Source organism: Bison bison, unplaced genomic scaffold (genome assembly GCF_000754665.1).
Source record: "Bison bison bison isolate TAMUID 2011002044 unplaced genomic scaffold, Bison_UMD1.0 scf7180017864317, whole genome shotgun sequence".
NCBI lineage: Eukaryota > Metazoa > Chordata > Mammalia > Artiodactyla > Bovidae > Bison > Bison bison.
Window position 1 is genome coordinate 2,081,220 of NW_011494889.1, and position 18,345 is coordinate 2,099,564.

The window sequence follows — 18,345 nt, forward strand, 5'->3', positions numbered from 1 at the left end:
TGTGCTACAAAACATCGCTCTTTGAAGTGTAACTTAATTCCCTAAAAAATAAAAAGAGGAAGCTGTTTTTATTTCATTTTGATGAGGCAGTTTTATCAGCATGTTGAAACCTTACTAAAGAAAAAAATTTTAACCTACTCTATCAACTAAGTCCTTCTGAAAACAATAATTTTGGCCAAAAAATCATGATCTTTAATGATAAAAAATAAAATGGCTAAATCTTAGAGAACTTTTCAGCATCTAATACCAAAACATTTCAGAAGGAAAAAGCACAAAAAGCGAAACTTTCAAGAATGGTCAGGTATGTACTGTTTTGTTACAGAACAGTATTCACCATATCCCACTATACAAATGGAAAAATATAATACGTGTACACAGACATGTAGTACAAACAAAAAAAGACCTCACCAAATTAACAGTAGGAATGTTTGGCAGTAAAATTATGAAATGAATTTGGGGGGACTTATCTATGCTTAAACTTTCTAGAATGATTAAACATCACTTGGATAATAAAACTGATAAAGAATCAATAATTAAATTAATAAGGCAAACATTCTTATTAACTGGTCCTTGCTATGTGATATATATGGCAAATATCTGTCTGACAATGTTGTTTTCTAGGGTCACCATACTGCCTCAACTTTAGCCAGGGACTAAAACCTAACAATCAAGAAATATATCCTGGAACTTCTCTGGTGGTCCAGTGGTTAAGAATCCACCTTCCAGTGCAGGGGACACAGGTTTGATCCCTCGTCAGGGAACTAAGGTACCCCCTGCTGTGAGGCAACTAAGCCCGTGTGCCGCACTTATGAGCCTGCAAATACACACACACGCACACACACACACACACAAGAAACACATCTTAAACATCCACTGCATTAGAATGAAATATTATTCAGCCATAAAAGCAATGAGGTACTGATGCATACTACACATAGATGAACTCTGAGAACACTATACTAAGTGACAGAAGTCAGGCACAAAAAGAAAAACCACAATATTTAAATCCATAGAGACTAAAAGTAGATTAGTGTTTACCAGGGGTTGAGGGGAGGGGGAATAGCGTGTAACCCTAGAGGATGTTTTTCTCTAAGGTGATGAAAATGTTCTGGAATTACCAGTGGTTAACACTGTGAACATACTAAAAACAAAACAAAAAAAATACTGAATTATATACTTCATAGGGTGAATTTTATGGTATGTGAATTATATCACAATCTTAAATGCCCACTACATGCTTACTATGTGACAAATACAAGAATCTCTTAAGGGAAATAAAATTTACTCATAAAAAAAACAATACCAAATTAAGAACAACTTAGTACCAAATTACGTGAGTGGGGCTGTAAGTAAAATGAAAATTCAGAAAGGAGAAAGATGAATGTGATCTGAGGCAGACTGAGGTTTCAGCAAACAGGCATAAACTAATGGCAAGCATGAAGAAAGAAATTCTGGGTTTCCCAGGTGGCGCCAGGGCTAAAGAACCTGCCTATCAACGGAGGAGACAGAAGAGAGGTGGGTTGGATCCCTGGGTAGGGAACATCCCCTGGAGCCGGAAATGGCAACCACTCCAGTATTCTTGCCTGGAGAATCCCATGGAGAGAGGAGCCTGGCCGGCTACAGTCCACAGGGTCACAAAGAGTTGAACACAACTGAAATGGCTTATGCATGCATAAGGAAATAATAAAAAAGAAAAATAATAATCTATAGTAACCTTACTTCTAAAAATGCCATCTTTTCCTGACTCTTTAGATTTCTGAAAACACCATATTCTCAAGAAAACAAAGATGACTCCCTTAGCTCTTTTCCCGTAAGGAAGAAAGGAGAATGGAGTTTCCTGGTGTCAAATCGCATGGGAGGCTACTGTGAGAAACTTGGTTATTTTCATTGACTCACAAATGTGTTCCTGGGAACTTGTGACGTAAGTTATTTTCATCACAAGCACAGCAATAATCAGATCAAAACAACACATCAGCTTTCACAGCTGAACCTGCAGCTGTGAGGACGATAAATTGCTGGGGTATCTGAAAATGCTCAGAGTCTAGCTTGGACAGAAGAGATGGCTTTTCTTCCCCTGATACCAGGTCAGCCCTTCCCATTAACAGAGACATGAACTGCTCACTTCTTCCCAACTTGCACAATCAAGAACTTCATGTTTTTAAAAAATAGTAAGCATCAAATCTAATATATACTTAGGAGCAGAGGCTCTCAGGGACAGACCATAGGGCAATATGAAAGGTAAAACACGGAGTGGGAAGGATGAATGTAAATTAAAACAATGAGTCATCACTTAACAACTATTAAATTAGTGATTAAAACGTAAGATCCAACAGAGATGAGACTGATTCATTCAAAGATATAATGATGGTACTAAAAATTGTTTAAAATCCCACTTGGAAAGTAAAGTGTATCATGTTATCAAAACCCGTAAATTTACGTATACCCCATGAATTACCCTTACAGAAATAACTGAAATGAAGAAAACCTGTAAATGGCTGAAGATTTTTCACTGTGGTGTTGGAGCTATGAACAGTAAGATAGGAAACTAACATCCAATAAGTTAACCATGGAAGGGTAGCTGCTGGAGGGACTATGACCCAGGTACCAACTACTGTAAGTACAGTGTTAGAAAATGGCAAGATAAGGTTACAAAATAGAAATATTAAGTTGTAGATTTTAACCATTTAAAACATATGGACAGGACTTCCCTGGTGGTTCAGGGGTTAAGACTCCACTTCCACTGCAGGGGGCGCAGATTTGATGTCCGGTTAGGGAACTAAAATCCCACCTGCTGCATGGCGCAGCCAAAACATAAAAAATTAAACATACAGACACAGGAACTGTCTTGTACAGAATACGTAAGAGAACTCTGGTATTATGAGATCGGGTATGCTGCTGCTGCTGCTGCTAAGTTGCTTCAGTCGTGTCCGACTCCGTGCGACCCCGTAGATGGCAGCCCACCAGGCTCCGCCATCCCTGGGATTCTCCAGGCGAGAACACTGGAGTGGGTTGCTATTTCCTTCTCCAGAGATCGGGTATAGATGTCACTATAAATTTGTTTAAATATCAATGTTAATATAGTTTCATAATAATGTACAATTTAAAAGTATACATAACACAATACAAACTGTGATAATGTGAAAATATTTCCCTAAAAACAGCAAATAAGATTTGATTCTTAAAGTGATCAATCTGAAGAGAAAGATACAGGGAAAGACCAAACACCATTACATTAAGTTGCACCAGGCCTCCCCACACGCGCTGCACAGTAATTCATGCCCAAGTCATGTCTGAAGAAGGCTTGCCCTTCCAAAAATCCAAAGTCAGAGACAATTTTCATTAAAAAAGAAGAGATCAAAGATTTATTTTTAAGAGTTCCATTTTAACAGGACATGTATGCACTGTAACTATAAAGTTATGCTATTAATACAAGGATGACTCATTTCAAAGAGGAATTATTTCAGATTAAAATTTGGAAGACTTTTCCAAAAGGAAATTGAAAAAAAAAAAAAAAACTGACCAGGGCATTTACAAGAAATTTACTTTGTGTCAGAGGCTAAATTTATTCCTTTGACTGAAAAACCATGTGAAGTTTAACAGAAAGAAAAATAGAACTAAGAGTTTAGGATGTTCCCTGTCATAGAAAGGAATTTAAGCTTTGCAATAAAAGCACCAGAGTTTTGATTTATAAAATCCCAAATCACTTAGGTTTACCTAAGAAAATATATATATATATATATTCATATATGAGAAAAAAATTTGTCCTTTAGAGGAAAATGAACAATCTATAAAAAGAGTGACATAAATCCTCCCCAATCTTACAACTCACAGGAAACTCACCACAGAGGCAATCAGATAATAATGGTAGTAGAGAGTAGAGAAAAGTCAAGATGATTTTTGTATTTAATAATTCCCCTATGGAGACAGAAATGAAATGAAGGAAGGAAGACCCCAGACTACCTTCTAGAAGAGGATGCTGCTACTAGACTTCCTATAACCTGGTCAAGAAAAACACCTCTCTTAACAGTAAGATACATAGAAAGGGATTAAGAAACAGCAACAACCAAAGCTTCTTTCAGTCTCTCAAACAGACAGAGCCATTCAGCCCAACTCTGGCTTCCAACCCGAGAAAGGGGTCAGAAATGAGACGCAGATCATTCCAATCTTCCAGCATTTTCAGCCTCCTGCTCCTCAGAGACCTCGCTGTCTGCTCCTGTGGTTAACTCTGCTCCAGGGGCCACGAACCAAGAACACGGGGCGGCTTGCTTGGCTCCCTGACTTGGACTTGCTCCGTCCCAAGGGCAGGCTGGGCTGCCCTCCTTCTGCAGGGGGTGTGCCGCCCAGCCACCCCAGTCTGGACGACCCTGCCACCCCTCCCCAGTAGTTCAGTGGGCATCCCGACAGAGGTCTCCGTGACGTCTCCCTGAGGAGCAGCGGGGACACTTAGTCTTTGAGTCCTTTCCCTCAGACACTCCCCAGCCTCCCTGATGATCCATCCAACCTTGATACCGCTATCGGCGATCACTGCTGACAGAGGCTTATGTGCCATCTCTCCGGCCCAGAGTTTACTCCTGAGGCCATTACACTGCTTTATAAAATCTTCATCAATTACCATGGGTCACATCTACTAATGTTCCATTAAAGATCAATGATATTTAAACCCATTTCTACCCTAAGTATAGCATGTATTCACTAAATATACTGCATTTTGCTCACGGAATACTTTAAACATCAGCCCGTCAGTTTCTATCAGACATGTAAGTTATTTAAAGAAAAATCAGGGACTTCCCTGTCGGTTCAGTGGTTAAGATTCCACAATTCTCAACCTGGATGTGCTTCTAGAGATGAATGGATAAAGAAGATGTGGTTCACATATACAACGGAATATTACACTCAGCCACAGAAGGAACCACTTGGAGTCAGTTCTAGTGAGGTAGATGAACCTACAGTCTGTTATACAGAGTGAAGTCAGTCAGAAAAAGAAAAATATCGTATATCAACACATATATAAGGAATCTAGAAAAATGGTATTGATGAACGTATCCACAGGGAAGGAATGGAGGAGACACAGATGTAGAGAATGGACTCATGGACACAGTAAGGGAAAGACAGAGTGGGATGAACAGAGAAAGCGGCATCGACGTACATACACTATCACGTGTAAAACAGATAGCTGGTGAAAAGCTATTACACAGGGAGCCCAGGCTGGTGCTCTGTGATGACCTAGAGGGATGGGATGCATGGAGAGGAGGATGGCTCAAGAGGGAGAGGATATATGTATAATTATGCCTGATGTCTGCTGTTGTATGGCAGAAACCAACGCAACATTGTAAAGCAATTTTCCCCCAATTAAAAAATAAATTAAAAGGAAAAAAAAAAAAAAAAGACTCCATGCTTCCACAGCAGGGGGCACGGGTTCCAGCTCTCATCAGGGAACTCATAAGATCCTGCATGCCGCATGGTGTGGCCCAAAAGTTTTTTAAATAAAATTAAATAAATTTTTTAAATAGAAAGGATTCATTAAAAATAAAGAAAAACCATAAAATCATATTCAAAGGATTTCTTTATATTATAAACTATTTCTTCGGTCACTAGAGCAAATGAGTAGAATCTAGAAATCAATGACACAAATTTGAATAGTTAAAAAAGTTCACCACACATGGTATTTCCTAGCCATTCATTCAGGATCTTCTAGAGTACACAATCATTTTCTGAGACAACTACCATCCTGAGAAAAATGACATAGTAAATATGAAGTGGTTACTTTAATAGCGGGAAAAAAATTCATTACATACTGAAAAATAGCTGGTTTTAGATGTCTGATTACATAACCACTTCATCCACAGAAACAGAGAGCAGTCACCTCCCCTGAGACATAGAGTCTTCTCTCATGAACGTCAGTCATTCAAAAGGAGCTCCTGGTTTGGTTTCCTCTCAGTCCCACCTTCTTGTTGATTTCAACATCTTTCATTCACCCACAGAGAATGGGAAAGCCTGCATTCTTCAGGGCAGAGAGAAGAGACTGATCAATGAGTACAATAAAAGGTGATGTGATAGAGAAAGATGCAGGTGATGGCAGGACATGGCTAATCACGGTTGAGAGAGGAGCAGCTGAACTGAGGCGGAAGGAGCCGGCCTCTTGAAACATCCAGGGAAGACATTCCAGGCAACAACCCTGAGATGGGAACAGGCTTGGTCTGTGCCGTGACCACTAAGAAGGCCAGTGTATCAGGAATATAGGCACATATGAACAAGGATGGACAGGTAAACAGCTGATAAAGGGCCTTGAGGTCAAGTATAAGGGACACAGGCTGAAGAATAAGGGACATCACCAGAGTAGTTCTCAAAGCATGGTCCCCAGACCAACAGTATCAGCATCGCTGGGAACTTGCCAGAAACAGAAAGTCTCAGGCCCCCACCTAGACCTCCTGAATCAGAAAACCTTGAGGTATGGCCCAGCAATCCCACTGAAGTTTGAGAACCACTGCATTGGGGCTTATAAGCAGAGATGTAACATGAAACTAAATTTCTGGGTAAATGAACTACAGCATTAGTTCTTTTACCAATAGATAACAGCAGTGCATATTAACCTGTATAGTGTATATTAACTTAAAATGTCAATGGTTAACCCTGTGACAATCAAAACTTCACAGACTTTTAAACCTGTAACTTACCTGTACATCAACTATACTTAAATTAAAAAAAAAAAAAAATCAGATTCATATACAGTGGTATTTTATCTTTGCCTATTTTTAATTTCAAGGAACTTCCAATCAATTACAAGAAATATAAAGACTTAAAACATAGAAGTTATCTGCTCCACAGTCACAGCCTCAAATCACCAAATGAGAAATCTCGAAAAGCTTTCTGGAATAATTCAAAACCATAAAATTGCCTCCAGCCCTGTCCCTCCCACAGACACGCACCTCGAGCCAGGAGGACGCTTTCTCTCTGCTTCTCAGACGACTGTTCACATCACAGTTGTCCGGATCCCGGTCTTATCTGTCTTACTGGTCTATAAATTCCTTTGGTACAGAAGTTCTGGCCCTCAAATGCTTCCTCCCAGTTTTTCTCCTCTCCCGAAAAACACAATCTCAGTATCTGTCTGACACACAGCAAATCTGAATATGTGATTGTTCAACTGAACCGATACTGTGGCTCAGAGACTCAAAGTTCCCCGGAAGATGGGAATGTGAACAGGAAACAGATGTGAACAGTGTGTTCACGTCATCAGGCATAAGAAGCACTTATACGTGACCTCGCGGTGTAACTGCAAAGTGAGTTTTCTCAGAGCCAGACCACGTCTCAAGGGAAGAAAACAAAGCATTCTGCTTACTTTAGGATAACCTAAGAAATCTTTTCTCTCCTTTTCAACTATGCCAGAAGCCTGATTTAGGCAAGATTTCAAATTCCAAAATATCTATCAAAGTCGCTCACTTGAAGCTACTCTGCTTTCAGTGTCTGCCATAAACAAACAACAAAATAAAAGAACTAAATAAATATACTTGACTAGTTAATTCTCCATCCCTACCTCAACCCTTCTGTATAAGCTTCATGTTGGCTGGTATACTTTCTTCTAGGCTGAGCACTGCTGTCTTAGGAGCATGTCTAATTTTACACAAAGGCGCCATCATAGACTTCACTCTATCTGTTGCTTTTATTCACTAAGCATTGTATTTTTAAACAATTTTTACTGGAGTATAGTTGATTTCCCAATTGTATTAGTTTCAGGTGTACAGCAAAGTGAATCTGATACATATACACATATCCACTCATTTTGAGATTCTTTTTGCATATAGGTCATTACAGACCCATGGGAAAAGTTCCCTAGAGTAGAGCTCCCTGTAAGCACCGTATTTTTAAGATCCATGCATGATCGCCTGAGCACAACCAATCCATGATTTCTAGTTCTTTCCTTTCTATCTGGCAGTCTGCTATGGAAGTGGTCCTCTATGTTCAAAGATTTCACCTCTGTGAAACTTCTCCCAACAATGGACATATATTTAAACGGGCAAGCACTACCCTCCCCAAGGAAACTTAAAAATAAGAACTTTCATTCACCCAAACTACATTTATTAAATGCCACTGTGTGTCAAACACTATGCTCAGTGTTAGAAACACAGACTAGAGGATGGGTCACACCCTCAAGCCGCACACAGAGCACAAAGCCCCACAGGGCCCCGCAAACACGTGACACAACCGGAGAACTTCCTGGTGGAGGTTCAGATGACGTCCAGTGAGAACAGGAAAAAAAAACCACCCCTCTCAAGGAATACTACTGAACCGAAAAGGGTAGGATGAGTCAGACAAGAAGAGGGCTGTCCAGGCAGAAAAATGGCACATGTAAAGGCACAGCAGTGAGAGGAAACCCGGCGTGCTATCGTCACGCAGCCCCGGAACTGCTGAAACCAGGAAGGTGGGAGGTCAGACAGAAGGAACAGGTCACCTCTCAACCCCTGAGTCACAGCTGTGACGCAGAAACTCGGGACATACACGACTTATTTCACACTGACAATTAAGGCCCAGTCAGACGGCGCAGAGCAGGTGATGGACGTCAATATACAAGAAGGTGCAACTCACTGCCAGCTAGAGGAAAACAGATCATCAAGCCCCACAGAGTCCTAACACAGCGTCCCTTGGGAGCATGAAGGAGGCGGTGAGCAGATCTTCTTCCCCAACTGCCCTGCAATCCTGAAGGCAGGCCGGCTGAGCAGGGTGAAGGGGGCTGCCCTTCTGCCAGGCACGAGGCACACACACCACTTACTTTCCCTCCGCAGCGGGCGCTGGGTGTGAAGGGCTGAGTTGCTTCATGTTTTGAGTCTTTCGATCACTTCCCTTCCCCACTGAGAGGCGAAATATTCTACAAGTGTATTTGGACACAAAAAAGGCTGAAATCCACTGGGCCAGATGATAAGGAAACTTTGGATCTAGCTAAGGAGATTATGTTGGTATGCTATAGGTAATACAAGTCAGTCTTGAAGAATTCTGGACAGGGGGAGCAACAGACACTATCTCAGATCACCATGGAAGTAGTGTGGAGATGGACTGACGGGGTGAAGGACAGTAAAGGTATAAATAAGGAGAGGATCACCCCTTCCAGGCAGGAGAGGGGTAACACAGAAGAAGAGCACCAGGGGCTAGAGAGGAGGAGTCCGGGACATAGTGATGAAACCATCATGGGAGAAAATGGAAGAACGGATGGAATGCAGGATAACATCCAGGTCTCTTAGTGACCGAAAGCAGCGATCAACACCTACCAGAGAAAGATCCTATTTAACTTTAAAATAAAATTAGTACCCAAAATAGTCCCCTTTTCCAGATCAACAAATTACAAGAAAATAATAATAATAATAATAACCTGTGCTGTGCTTAGTCGCTCAGTCATCTCTGACTCTTTGTGACTCCATGGACTGTAGCCCACCAGGCTCCTCTGTCCATGGGGATTCTCCAGGCAAGAATACTGGAGTGGGTTGTCATGCCCTCTTCCAGGGGATCCTCCCAACACAGCAATCGAACCCAGGTCTCCCTATTTCAGGCAGATTCTTAACTATCAGAGCCACCAGGGAAGTCCAGTAATAACCTACACGTCACAAATTATCAATAGCTAGCAGTTAGCAACTAGATATTGCTGTGATACAGAAAAACACTGGCAGGAAGAGACTTTTTCTAGAATTTAAGTCAGCTCTGATTTCAATTTCCTAGGTCATTGGCTGTTTTGTATCTTTGTCAATAAAATGAAGATTACCATTGATTAAAAAAAAAAAAAAGGTGAAGGAACTTGTAGGTGAAAGCACTTGAAGCTTTCAAAGTAGATGATCATGGGGTGGAAGGCACAGTTGTTGTAAAATACTTGTAGGGTTAAGGCATCCGCAAGGGACTGATCTCCACGCACGGCGACAGGCTTTCTCTAAAGCTCTGCAGAGCTCTTTAAGGATGTAACAAGTCTGGTTTCTCTTGAGTCTCACAGGAGGAGCTTGTGGACATGGAGTAACCCTGCCCATCCCTGTCCTGATCTTATGCCCAACCCTGGGGTAAGATCAACCCTTCTCTCATCCCTGGGGCTTCTGAACGCCTAGAGCAAGTCACACACTGCATGGACTGAGTTCACAGCGAGTTCACACTAACTGCTGGGCCCTCACAGTATATGATAAAGCTTTTATCCATCTTTGGTGGTTTTCCATTGTCTTCCTACCACAAGGGCTGTCAGGCTCCCCCCATATTTCCCAGTTCTTTGGCTGTGGCACCTCCACAATCTGTTCTCACACAGCAATGGAGGCATCTTTTCTAATCTCTCCATTTATGTCACTTTTACTCCTTAGAACTTTTCCAGGGGCTGTCACATCCCTTCCCCTGGCAACTAAACTCTTCGCCCCGCCCAGGAAAGCCTACAGGCTGCACTTCTCTACCTCCACTCCAGTCACTCGCTCCCAACCACTAAGCTCCGGCCTCATAGTCCCCCTTGCTTCCTCCAGGCCTTTGCACCATCCCCTGGGAATTCTGCCTACTTGATATGTTGTTGTTGTTCAGTCACTAAGTCATGTCCGACTCTGCAACCCCATGGACTGCAGCACGCCAGGCTTCCCTATCACTATCTCTTGGGATTTGCTCAAAATCATGTCCATTGAGTCAATGATATCATCCACCCATCTCAGCCGCTGTCATCCCCTTCTCCTCCTGCCCTCAATCTTTCCCAGCCTCAGGGTCTTTTCCAATGAGTCAGTTCGCATCAGGTGGCCAAAATACTGGAACTTCAGCTCCAGCATCAGTCCTTCCAATGAATACTCAGGGTTGATTTCCTTTAGGATTGACTCATTTGATCTCCCTGCAGTTCAAGGGACTCTGGAGAGTCCTCTCCAACACCACAGTTCAAAAGCATCAATTCTTTGGCACTCAGCCTTCATTATGGTCCAACTCTCACATCCATACATGACTACTGGAAAAATCATAGCTTTGACTATATGGACCTCTGTCAGCAAAGTAATGTCTCTGCTTTTTAATATGCTGTCTAGGTTTGTCATAGCCTTTTGCTCCTCCCACAGATCTGCACAGGTCTCAGCCAAGATGTCACTTCCCTGACCACCAATCTACAGCAGCCGTCCTAGTCACATGCTGTTTAAATCCTACATAACTCTTTTGTTTCTACTTTCCATATCCTCTCCGCTCCAAGCCTCCCACTAAGCTTCAGGAGAGGTACGCTCCTTGAAAACTGTCATCTTCTTTCCTGTATCCATGGCACTGAGAACAGTGCCTGGAATATAGTGGGTGTTCACTGCACACTTATTGAACAGATGTTGTCCCCAAAAGGCCATCCAAAAACAATCAGCAGGTTAATAAGGAAGAAGGAAGATCACTGATTTAATATGATTTCATTCCATACCAGTCTCCAGTTTATTTCCAATAAATTCATCTGATTAAATGGAATCACTCTTCCTCACTATACACACCACCCTGGGGCAGCAAGGGGAGATGCTGTCACTTTGTCCTCATCTGGAGATTCTGCCAGCAGTGGGCATTCCTCCAAGTCACAGATTCACCTCTCAAGCCCCTGGAAAAGACTGCACAATAAAGACGGCAACCTCACAGCAGACTCTCTAGTTCCCTGCCCTCCGTGGCTCTTAACCACCCATTCCACTCTGACCCTTACTCTCCTACCTCACAACGTTCACACCCTGTTTAAACATACCATCAAAAGCAAGATTATCCAATACCCCTCAGACAAAAGGCAATTGTATCAAAGAAAGAAGAAGAAGAAAAAAGGAATCATTACACCCCTTCTCTTTCCCAGATGATGCGAAAGAGCCGAGATCTCTATAGAAGCATTAAAGGTAGAAAAAAATAATAGTCACTGAGCCATTTCCTTTGCACAGGGTGAAGTCAGCTCCACATCAGTCGAAACTTGATAAGAGAACCATTTACCAAATTTATCACCCAGTGTGGATTTACATATGGGAAGATATCTCTGTTTTCCTTAAAGTCAAAAATAATTGGAGTTATGCTCTATAAACCAGTATTTGAAGTTGTCATTAGCCAAAAGAATACCATGACTACTGTCTTGGTAAGTATACAGAAACATTCTAGAGCATTTCTTCACAGGTGGACCTGGTTCTCATCTCATTTCTGCCAAGTGACCCAGGGTAAATTACCAAAACCCTATGGGCTTCAAATTCTTTGTTACATGAGAAGGGGGAAGCCTTGCTTCACAGGGTCAAAACCGGATTATCTGAGATGAGCAGCCCAACAGAGGGGCAGGTGTTGGGCACACAAGGGGTTCCAGCAGAAGCTCCCTCTCCACCCTGGGTGGAAAATAAAAGCATGGGGCTTTCAACCATACCAGTTGACAGAGAAATTATTCTTTCCACTACGGAAGATTAACACACTGTCTGGATCATTTCTTATTATTACCACTAGTAGTTTAAAGCAATATTTTACAATAGTTTACTCCTTATGATTCTCTATTACTTTTCTAAACTTGTGTCTTAAGGATTTCTGGTTGAAATGTTGGAAATTTAAATAAATAGTACTAAGTCACAAATCTGTTTCTAGAACAACCACTGAAGTACGCATTTCAAAAGGGAAAATTCAGTATTTATTGGTCCCGTGAAAATTTTCAATGAAAAATCTGGTTCCGTTAACCAAATGAATCATTTGTGTTTGGATAAATATTAAGCAGAAAAAAGCTAAAAATGGCCACAGTCGCAGAGTCTGTGAAGCTACTTTTCCTACACAGGCTCTAACTATGTTGGGAATTTGCATTTCTTTGATAAGAGAGTTTTCCTCTGATAAGAGAGTATGCAGAATGTTTTAAGAATCACTGCGTCCTTAATGTTCAGTGCTCCTGAAGGCTCTCCTAATGACTAAGACTTCTCAGCTCTCCCCAACAAGATGAAAAATTTTACTGTCACACCTACCACTCCAGCCTAAGTATACCTCTCACAAGGTCTGTCATCTGTTTTTGCTTTTCTCAATGACATCTGATTAAAAGAAAATGTTCTGTTCAGTACCTGCTTCAGTATCATGAAAAAAGAGAAATATTTAAATAATGTTTGACTTGAAAAAAATGGCATGAGCCGAAAAGAACACTCTGGATTCCTGAATTCTTCTATCCCACTCTTCATGTTCTTTGCAGTACTTGTAAGTAGAAAAGGCTGGTGAGAGGTTTACAGGGTTGTTGTTTAATCGCTCAGTCATGTCTAACTCTGCGACCCCACGGACTGCAGCATGCCAGGCTTCCCTGACCTTCACTATCTCTCGGAGCTTGCTCAAACTCATGTCCATTGAGTCGATGATGCCATCCAACCAACTCATCCTCTGTTGTCCCCTTCTCCTGCCCTCAATCTTTCCCAGCATCAGGGTCTTTTCCAATGAGTCGGCGCTTCACATCAGGTGGTCAAAGTATTGGAGCTTCACCATCAGTCCTTCCAATGAATATTCAGGTTGATTCAGAGGTTTATGGTACATGATGGAAATCATATCAACATGTATTGGTACGCTGTTACCCTATTTGAACTAGAAAGAGGCTGGACCTTACATGAGCTGCAAGAATGGCTCAGTGTTAGGTTCACTTTAGAAAGACTTTTTAAGAAGTCTCACATACTACGGTAGATTACCAAGAGATAAAGGTCTACAGTGTTCCTTAAAAGCTCCAGAAAAGAGAGGTTTTGTTTTCTTGTTTTTACCGTCTGCTGCTGGGGGACAGGGAACGTAGAGAGAGAGAGAAAACAGTTCTTCCTAGAAGCAGTGTATAAATAAATGACCCTCTGTGTCCCTCTCAGATAAATTCTAAGTTAATTTTTACAATATAAGCAGGTGTATGATTGTGCTACAGTTCTTTATAAAGTCTAAATCCAGTTTCTCTCAAACAGGTAAAAATACAGAAATTGTTAAAATACTTTTCGGCTTTTAATTAGTGTAGCATAAGTCACAAGAAACAAATTTCACTACAGCACAGGAAATGTGAGATACTTTGCACATTTTCTTTTAAATAGATGATTTGTTTAACAGCCTTTGAGAATTATAGTTCTATAGAGAACCTACCTTAAACTTTATTCTGAAATAAAACCTAAGCTAATGGACTGCATTACTTCTCAACAACAAAAAGGAATTCTTTCAGAACATGGTATAATCATAATAATACAATGTTCCGAAGCTACAACTTGAAAGGTTTGTCATTTCAAAACACAATTTCAGTTTGGGAAAGTATGTGCAAATAAAACCAGTATATAATACAAATAATACTTTAAAACATGAAAATAATACAAGTATTTCAGCAGAAGTTAAGCTCTCAGGCTGGGGAGCTGACTAAGCTGCCTTTAGAAATACATAAATCTGATTGACCAAGAATGAGACTTCTAAAGGAGCTACTGCAATATCCCATTTTTTTGGTCCCAGACTTTCAAAATTATAAGTTCCAATAATCAGATGATATTTCACAGCATAATGAAATTGCTAGGCGTAATTATGATACCTCTGTAGCACTGAAAGATAAAATGCCATAAACCTAAAAATAAATCATGATTAGTTCAACTGAGCTCTTTAAAATAAGCTATTATTTTCTCCAAAATATTATCCATATTAGGGTTTTGTGGTGAAATTCATTTAAACAGAACACTAAATTAAATAATCGGAAAACCCATTCTCCAAGTCATTAGGGATAAACGACCCATTACAATTTCATTTAAAGTATTAACGTAAATGTGAAGCTGCAAATATGGGATTCAAATGTAAAATGCTCCTTTGTGCCCCTTCATCAAACCAACTGCCCTGTCGATACAGTCAGTGACCATCAGGCATATGTGGCTATTTAGATATAATTAGATTTTTTTTTTAAATTCAATTCCTTGGTCTCATTAGTCCCATTTTAAGTGCAGTAGCTGCGGGTGGCTGGTGGCTACCACACTGGACAGCACAGATACAGTTCATTTTCTATCACAGCTGAATATAAATGCCACATATATGACATCAACCACTGAGACAGGCAAATTCAAGTCCTCTGGCCTTCCACACGGCACTGTGGAACACTGTGTGGTTTTGTGAGCAGGTTTTTTTCATTTACCTTTGAGCAGCAGGTACAAACAGAAATTGTTATCAAACTGTATCTAAAAAGAACAGGGAATGCTTTTAGAGTTAGCTAAGCTCTTTCATACCCACTCCAGTGTTCTTGCCTGGAGAATCCCAGGGACGGGGGAGCCTGGTGGGCTGCCGTCTCTGGGGTTGCACAGAGTCGGACACGACTGAAGCAACTTGGCAGCAGCAGCAGCAAGCTCTTTCATAAAAATATTCTTGTTTGAATACAACACTTCACAAAATGAAAAGTAATGAAAAAAGATATCTGATATAATTTTAAACAGCTGAGAAATGTTGCTTTTAATGACGATTTCCCTTTAGTTGATAAATACAACATGAGAATGCCTCATTAAACAGCCATACTGCCAAACTACAAATAACGTTTCTTTAATGAAGAAAAAGATACAGTGTCAAGTAGGAAGGAGTAATCAGTTTCTCCTCACCAAGTTGTGGAAATATCACAGAACCAGACATACCAACTATGGCAGGTATCTCAAAATGAGTGTAATTATTACACCCTTTTCTGCAGTACCCTATCATTATCTCTACTGTGATTCTCAGCACTTGCCTACTTATTTTTAGTTAGCCTACTAAAATGCATCATCCCCTTCTGATTTGGGATCCAATTATCACTTCATGTCCCACATGAAAGAAATTCACTTGATTCTCTACCATTTGTTGAGAAAACACATGAACATAATTTATTTGCACAACTTTAATATAATGCAGTCTAAATAGCAAGTTGTTATCTCCAGCATTCCTGTAAAAGCAATTTTAAAAATGTATTCTTAATGTCACAGAACTGTACATTTTAAAATGGTTAAAACTGTCATTGTTATGTTATGAACATCTCACCTCAACAAGAAAGCATATCAAGGTAATTGTCTACATTCTGAGACTATCCATTTTTCCCTATTAAGCAAAGTGCTTTTTTTTGATAAATTGGTTAGTTTTTCAAAGTAATAAATTTAAAACCTCACTTGATGATGGAATAAAAATCCATATTAAAAGCTAAAGAGAAGAGATATATTTAAGAAAACAGTCTTATTTTCAAATATCCAAACTATTACAGGATAAAGATATAACAAGAGGTTAATAAATGAAATTTTTTTTCATATTTTTTATGTGTCGCAAGTATAAGAATCTCCAGTTTAACCTAACCAATGTTACAAATTCAAGAGAAGTTCTTATCTAGCAACTATCCCGAGAGAGGCAAGGAGGCACTAACTGTTTCATAAACAATAACTCTAATCCTCACAAACATCCTAAAGCTAGGTTACTACTAAAACCCCCATTTTACAGATGGTGAAACAAAACACTAAGAAAGAAAAAAGGCTATGGTCACAAAGGTAGGAGCTGAGCAAATACTGCACATGCCACCACATCATGAGTCCTGTTAGATTCTACTGACAGGGTTTCCTTGGTGGTCCAATGGTTAAGAATCTGCCTGCCATTCAGGGGCCACGGGTTTGATCCCCGGTCCAGGAAGATCCCACATGCCAAGGAGCAGCAAAGTCCGTGTGCCACAGCTACTGAGGCAGCACTCTGGGGCCTGTGCCCACAACAAGAGAAGTCACTGCAATGAGAAGCCCACGCACCACAACGAAGAGTGGCCCTCGCTCCCGGCAACTAGACGAAGTCCACGGGCGGCAAGGAAGACCCGGCACAGTCTAAGAAAAATAAATCTTTTTTAAAAAGATTCTACTGACGTTAGGAAAGGCAAAAGCCTAAAGAGCTATGTAACTTTCTATACATTGTGATGATCTGGTATGTAAGAAGGAAAACTTTCATCATCATTAATAATGGCCAAAGAATACCTTAACATACAACTGATCTTTAAGAAAGAAATCATACCGCAACAACAAACACTTGTCTTGCTCCTATTTTTAAGGAAAAAAACCACAAACTGTGAAAGTTATTTTTAGGCAAAGAAATGTAAATACAAGGAATAAAACATTTTAATGACAAAATCCCTCACCCTTCTCCATATTTTAAATATTGGTCATTCACATCACAAACCTAACTTCATAACCAGGTATCAAACTAAAAAAGGACACATAATGCTATTAACACTTTCAAATTCTCTGAATCCTGGCAGGACAAAATATCCCAAACCATCTAAACTGAATTATCAAAACCAATCAATCAAATGTGTCCAGTATGTGAAAGTTTAAGAAACCCTCCCACAACACAAGCTAAGGGGCCAGAAGATAGTGTATTCTGCATCTGTGACTGCATATACACAAAATTTGTCCTCACTCATTCCACAGACTCTATAAAAGTAAAAGAAAAGTGATTTCTTTGTTTCCACAAATGAAGCCATAAGAAAACATCGCTCGACTGCAAGATAATCCTGCTTCAGTGGCAGAAGTGTAAAGTACATACAATTTCCTCGAGGAAACACGCTACTGAAATCTGCATAAGCCACTGCACCCCTCCAGCTTCTGCGACCGTTGAAGAAAAAGGGCATTTCAAACGTCTCAAACCTGTTGTTCACCTGTGTGGCCTGGTGGACACGTCGAAAGCCTACGGAGTCTATAAAGAACTCAGCAACCTTCTCCGAGGGCTCGCTAAACAAGCTGTGGAAACGGTGGGAGCCAGGCAAATGCGTTTTTACTGCTATCAAAAACTTTAAGGCTTCATTTATTAAAATCAGTTTCCAGATAAAAAGAGTTGGCCATCACCGATATCAAGATCGAAATTCAACTAAAAACAAAAGGTACGCTTTTCGGTACGTGTATTTCATGCCAACTTGAAGTTGTTTCTTGTTTTTTTTAAGACAAAGCAAATAAGATTCCCGGTTCCCTTGTTCTTGACCTTCAGGAACTGCAAAAAAAAGTCAGGACCCAGCCAGACAGAAAAAGAAAAGTTTAGAGTGGCTGCCGCACCGGCTCGGGAGCAGTTGCTGGGACCCCTACCCTCGGTGAGGGTCTCCCCGTTCCCGCACGCGGGAGCTTGGGGTGGGGAGGATGGAGCCGCTCGCGGGAGGTGAGCTATGCACGGACCACCCGCGACGCGGACTCAGCCCCCCGCCGCCGCCATCCCCGGGCTCTGCTCAGGACCCGCACGAAGGCGGGCACCAGACCCCTGCCCGCGACCCCGCACACTTCCGGTCCCGGCCCCTACCGCCCGTCCGCTTACCGGCATCATTTTGGACCCGAACCGCATCGAAGCTGGTGGCGAGATGACGGCCCGGAGCCAAGCGGAGGCACCCCGGAGTGTGGGGGTCGCACGGTGCGGGGGAGGGGAGCGCAGAGGGAGGCCGCCCGAAGGCGGCGGACC

The 18,345-nt window shown here is 41.2% G+C and overlaps 1 protein-coding gene across 4 annotated transcripts in view; it reads right to left on the bottom strand.

Moving 5' to 3' along the window:
- TP53BP2 (tumor protein p53 binding protein 2) overlaps positions 1 to 18,345 on the bottom strand; it is a 104,389-nt gene that overhangs the window by 50,280 nt on the left and 35,764 nt on the right. For 2 of the 4 annotated variants that reach the window (XM_010852840.1, XM_010852841.1), the window contains exon 1: positions 18,205 to 18,339. The exons of 1 other annotated variant lie outside the window; for it this stretch is intronic. In XM_010852840.1, the coding sequence (XP_010851142.1) occupies positions 18,205 to 18,231 (27 nt within the window). In that variant the 5' untranslated portion in view covers positions 18,232 to 18,339. Of the gene's footprint in view, positions 1 to 6,926; positions 7,714 to 18,204; positions 18,340 to 18,345 lie in introns of those variants that run through there. One more of the 4 variants, XM_010852844.1, reaches the window with a different exon arrangement.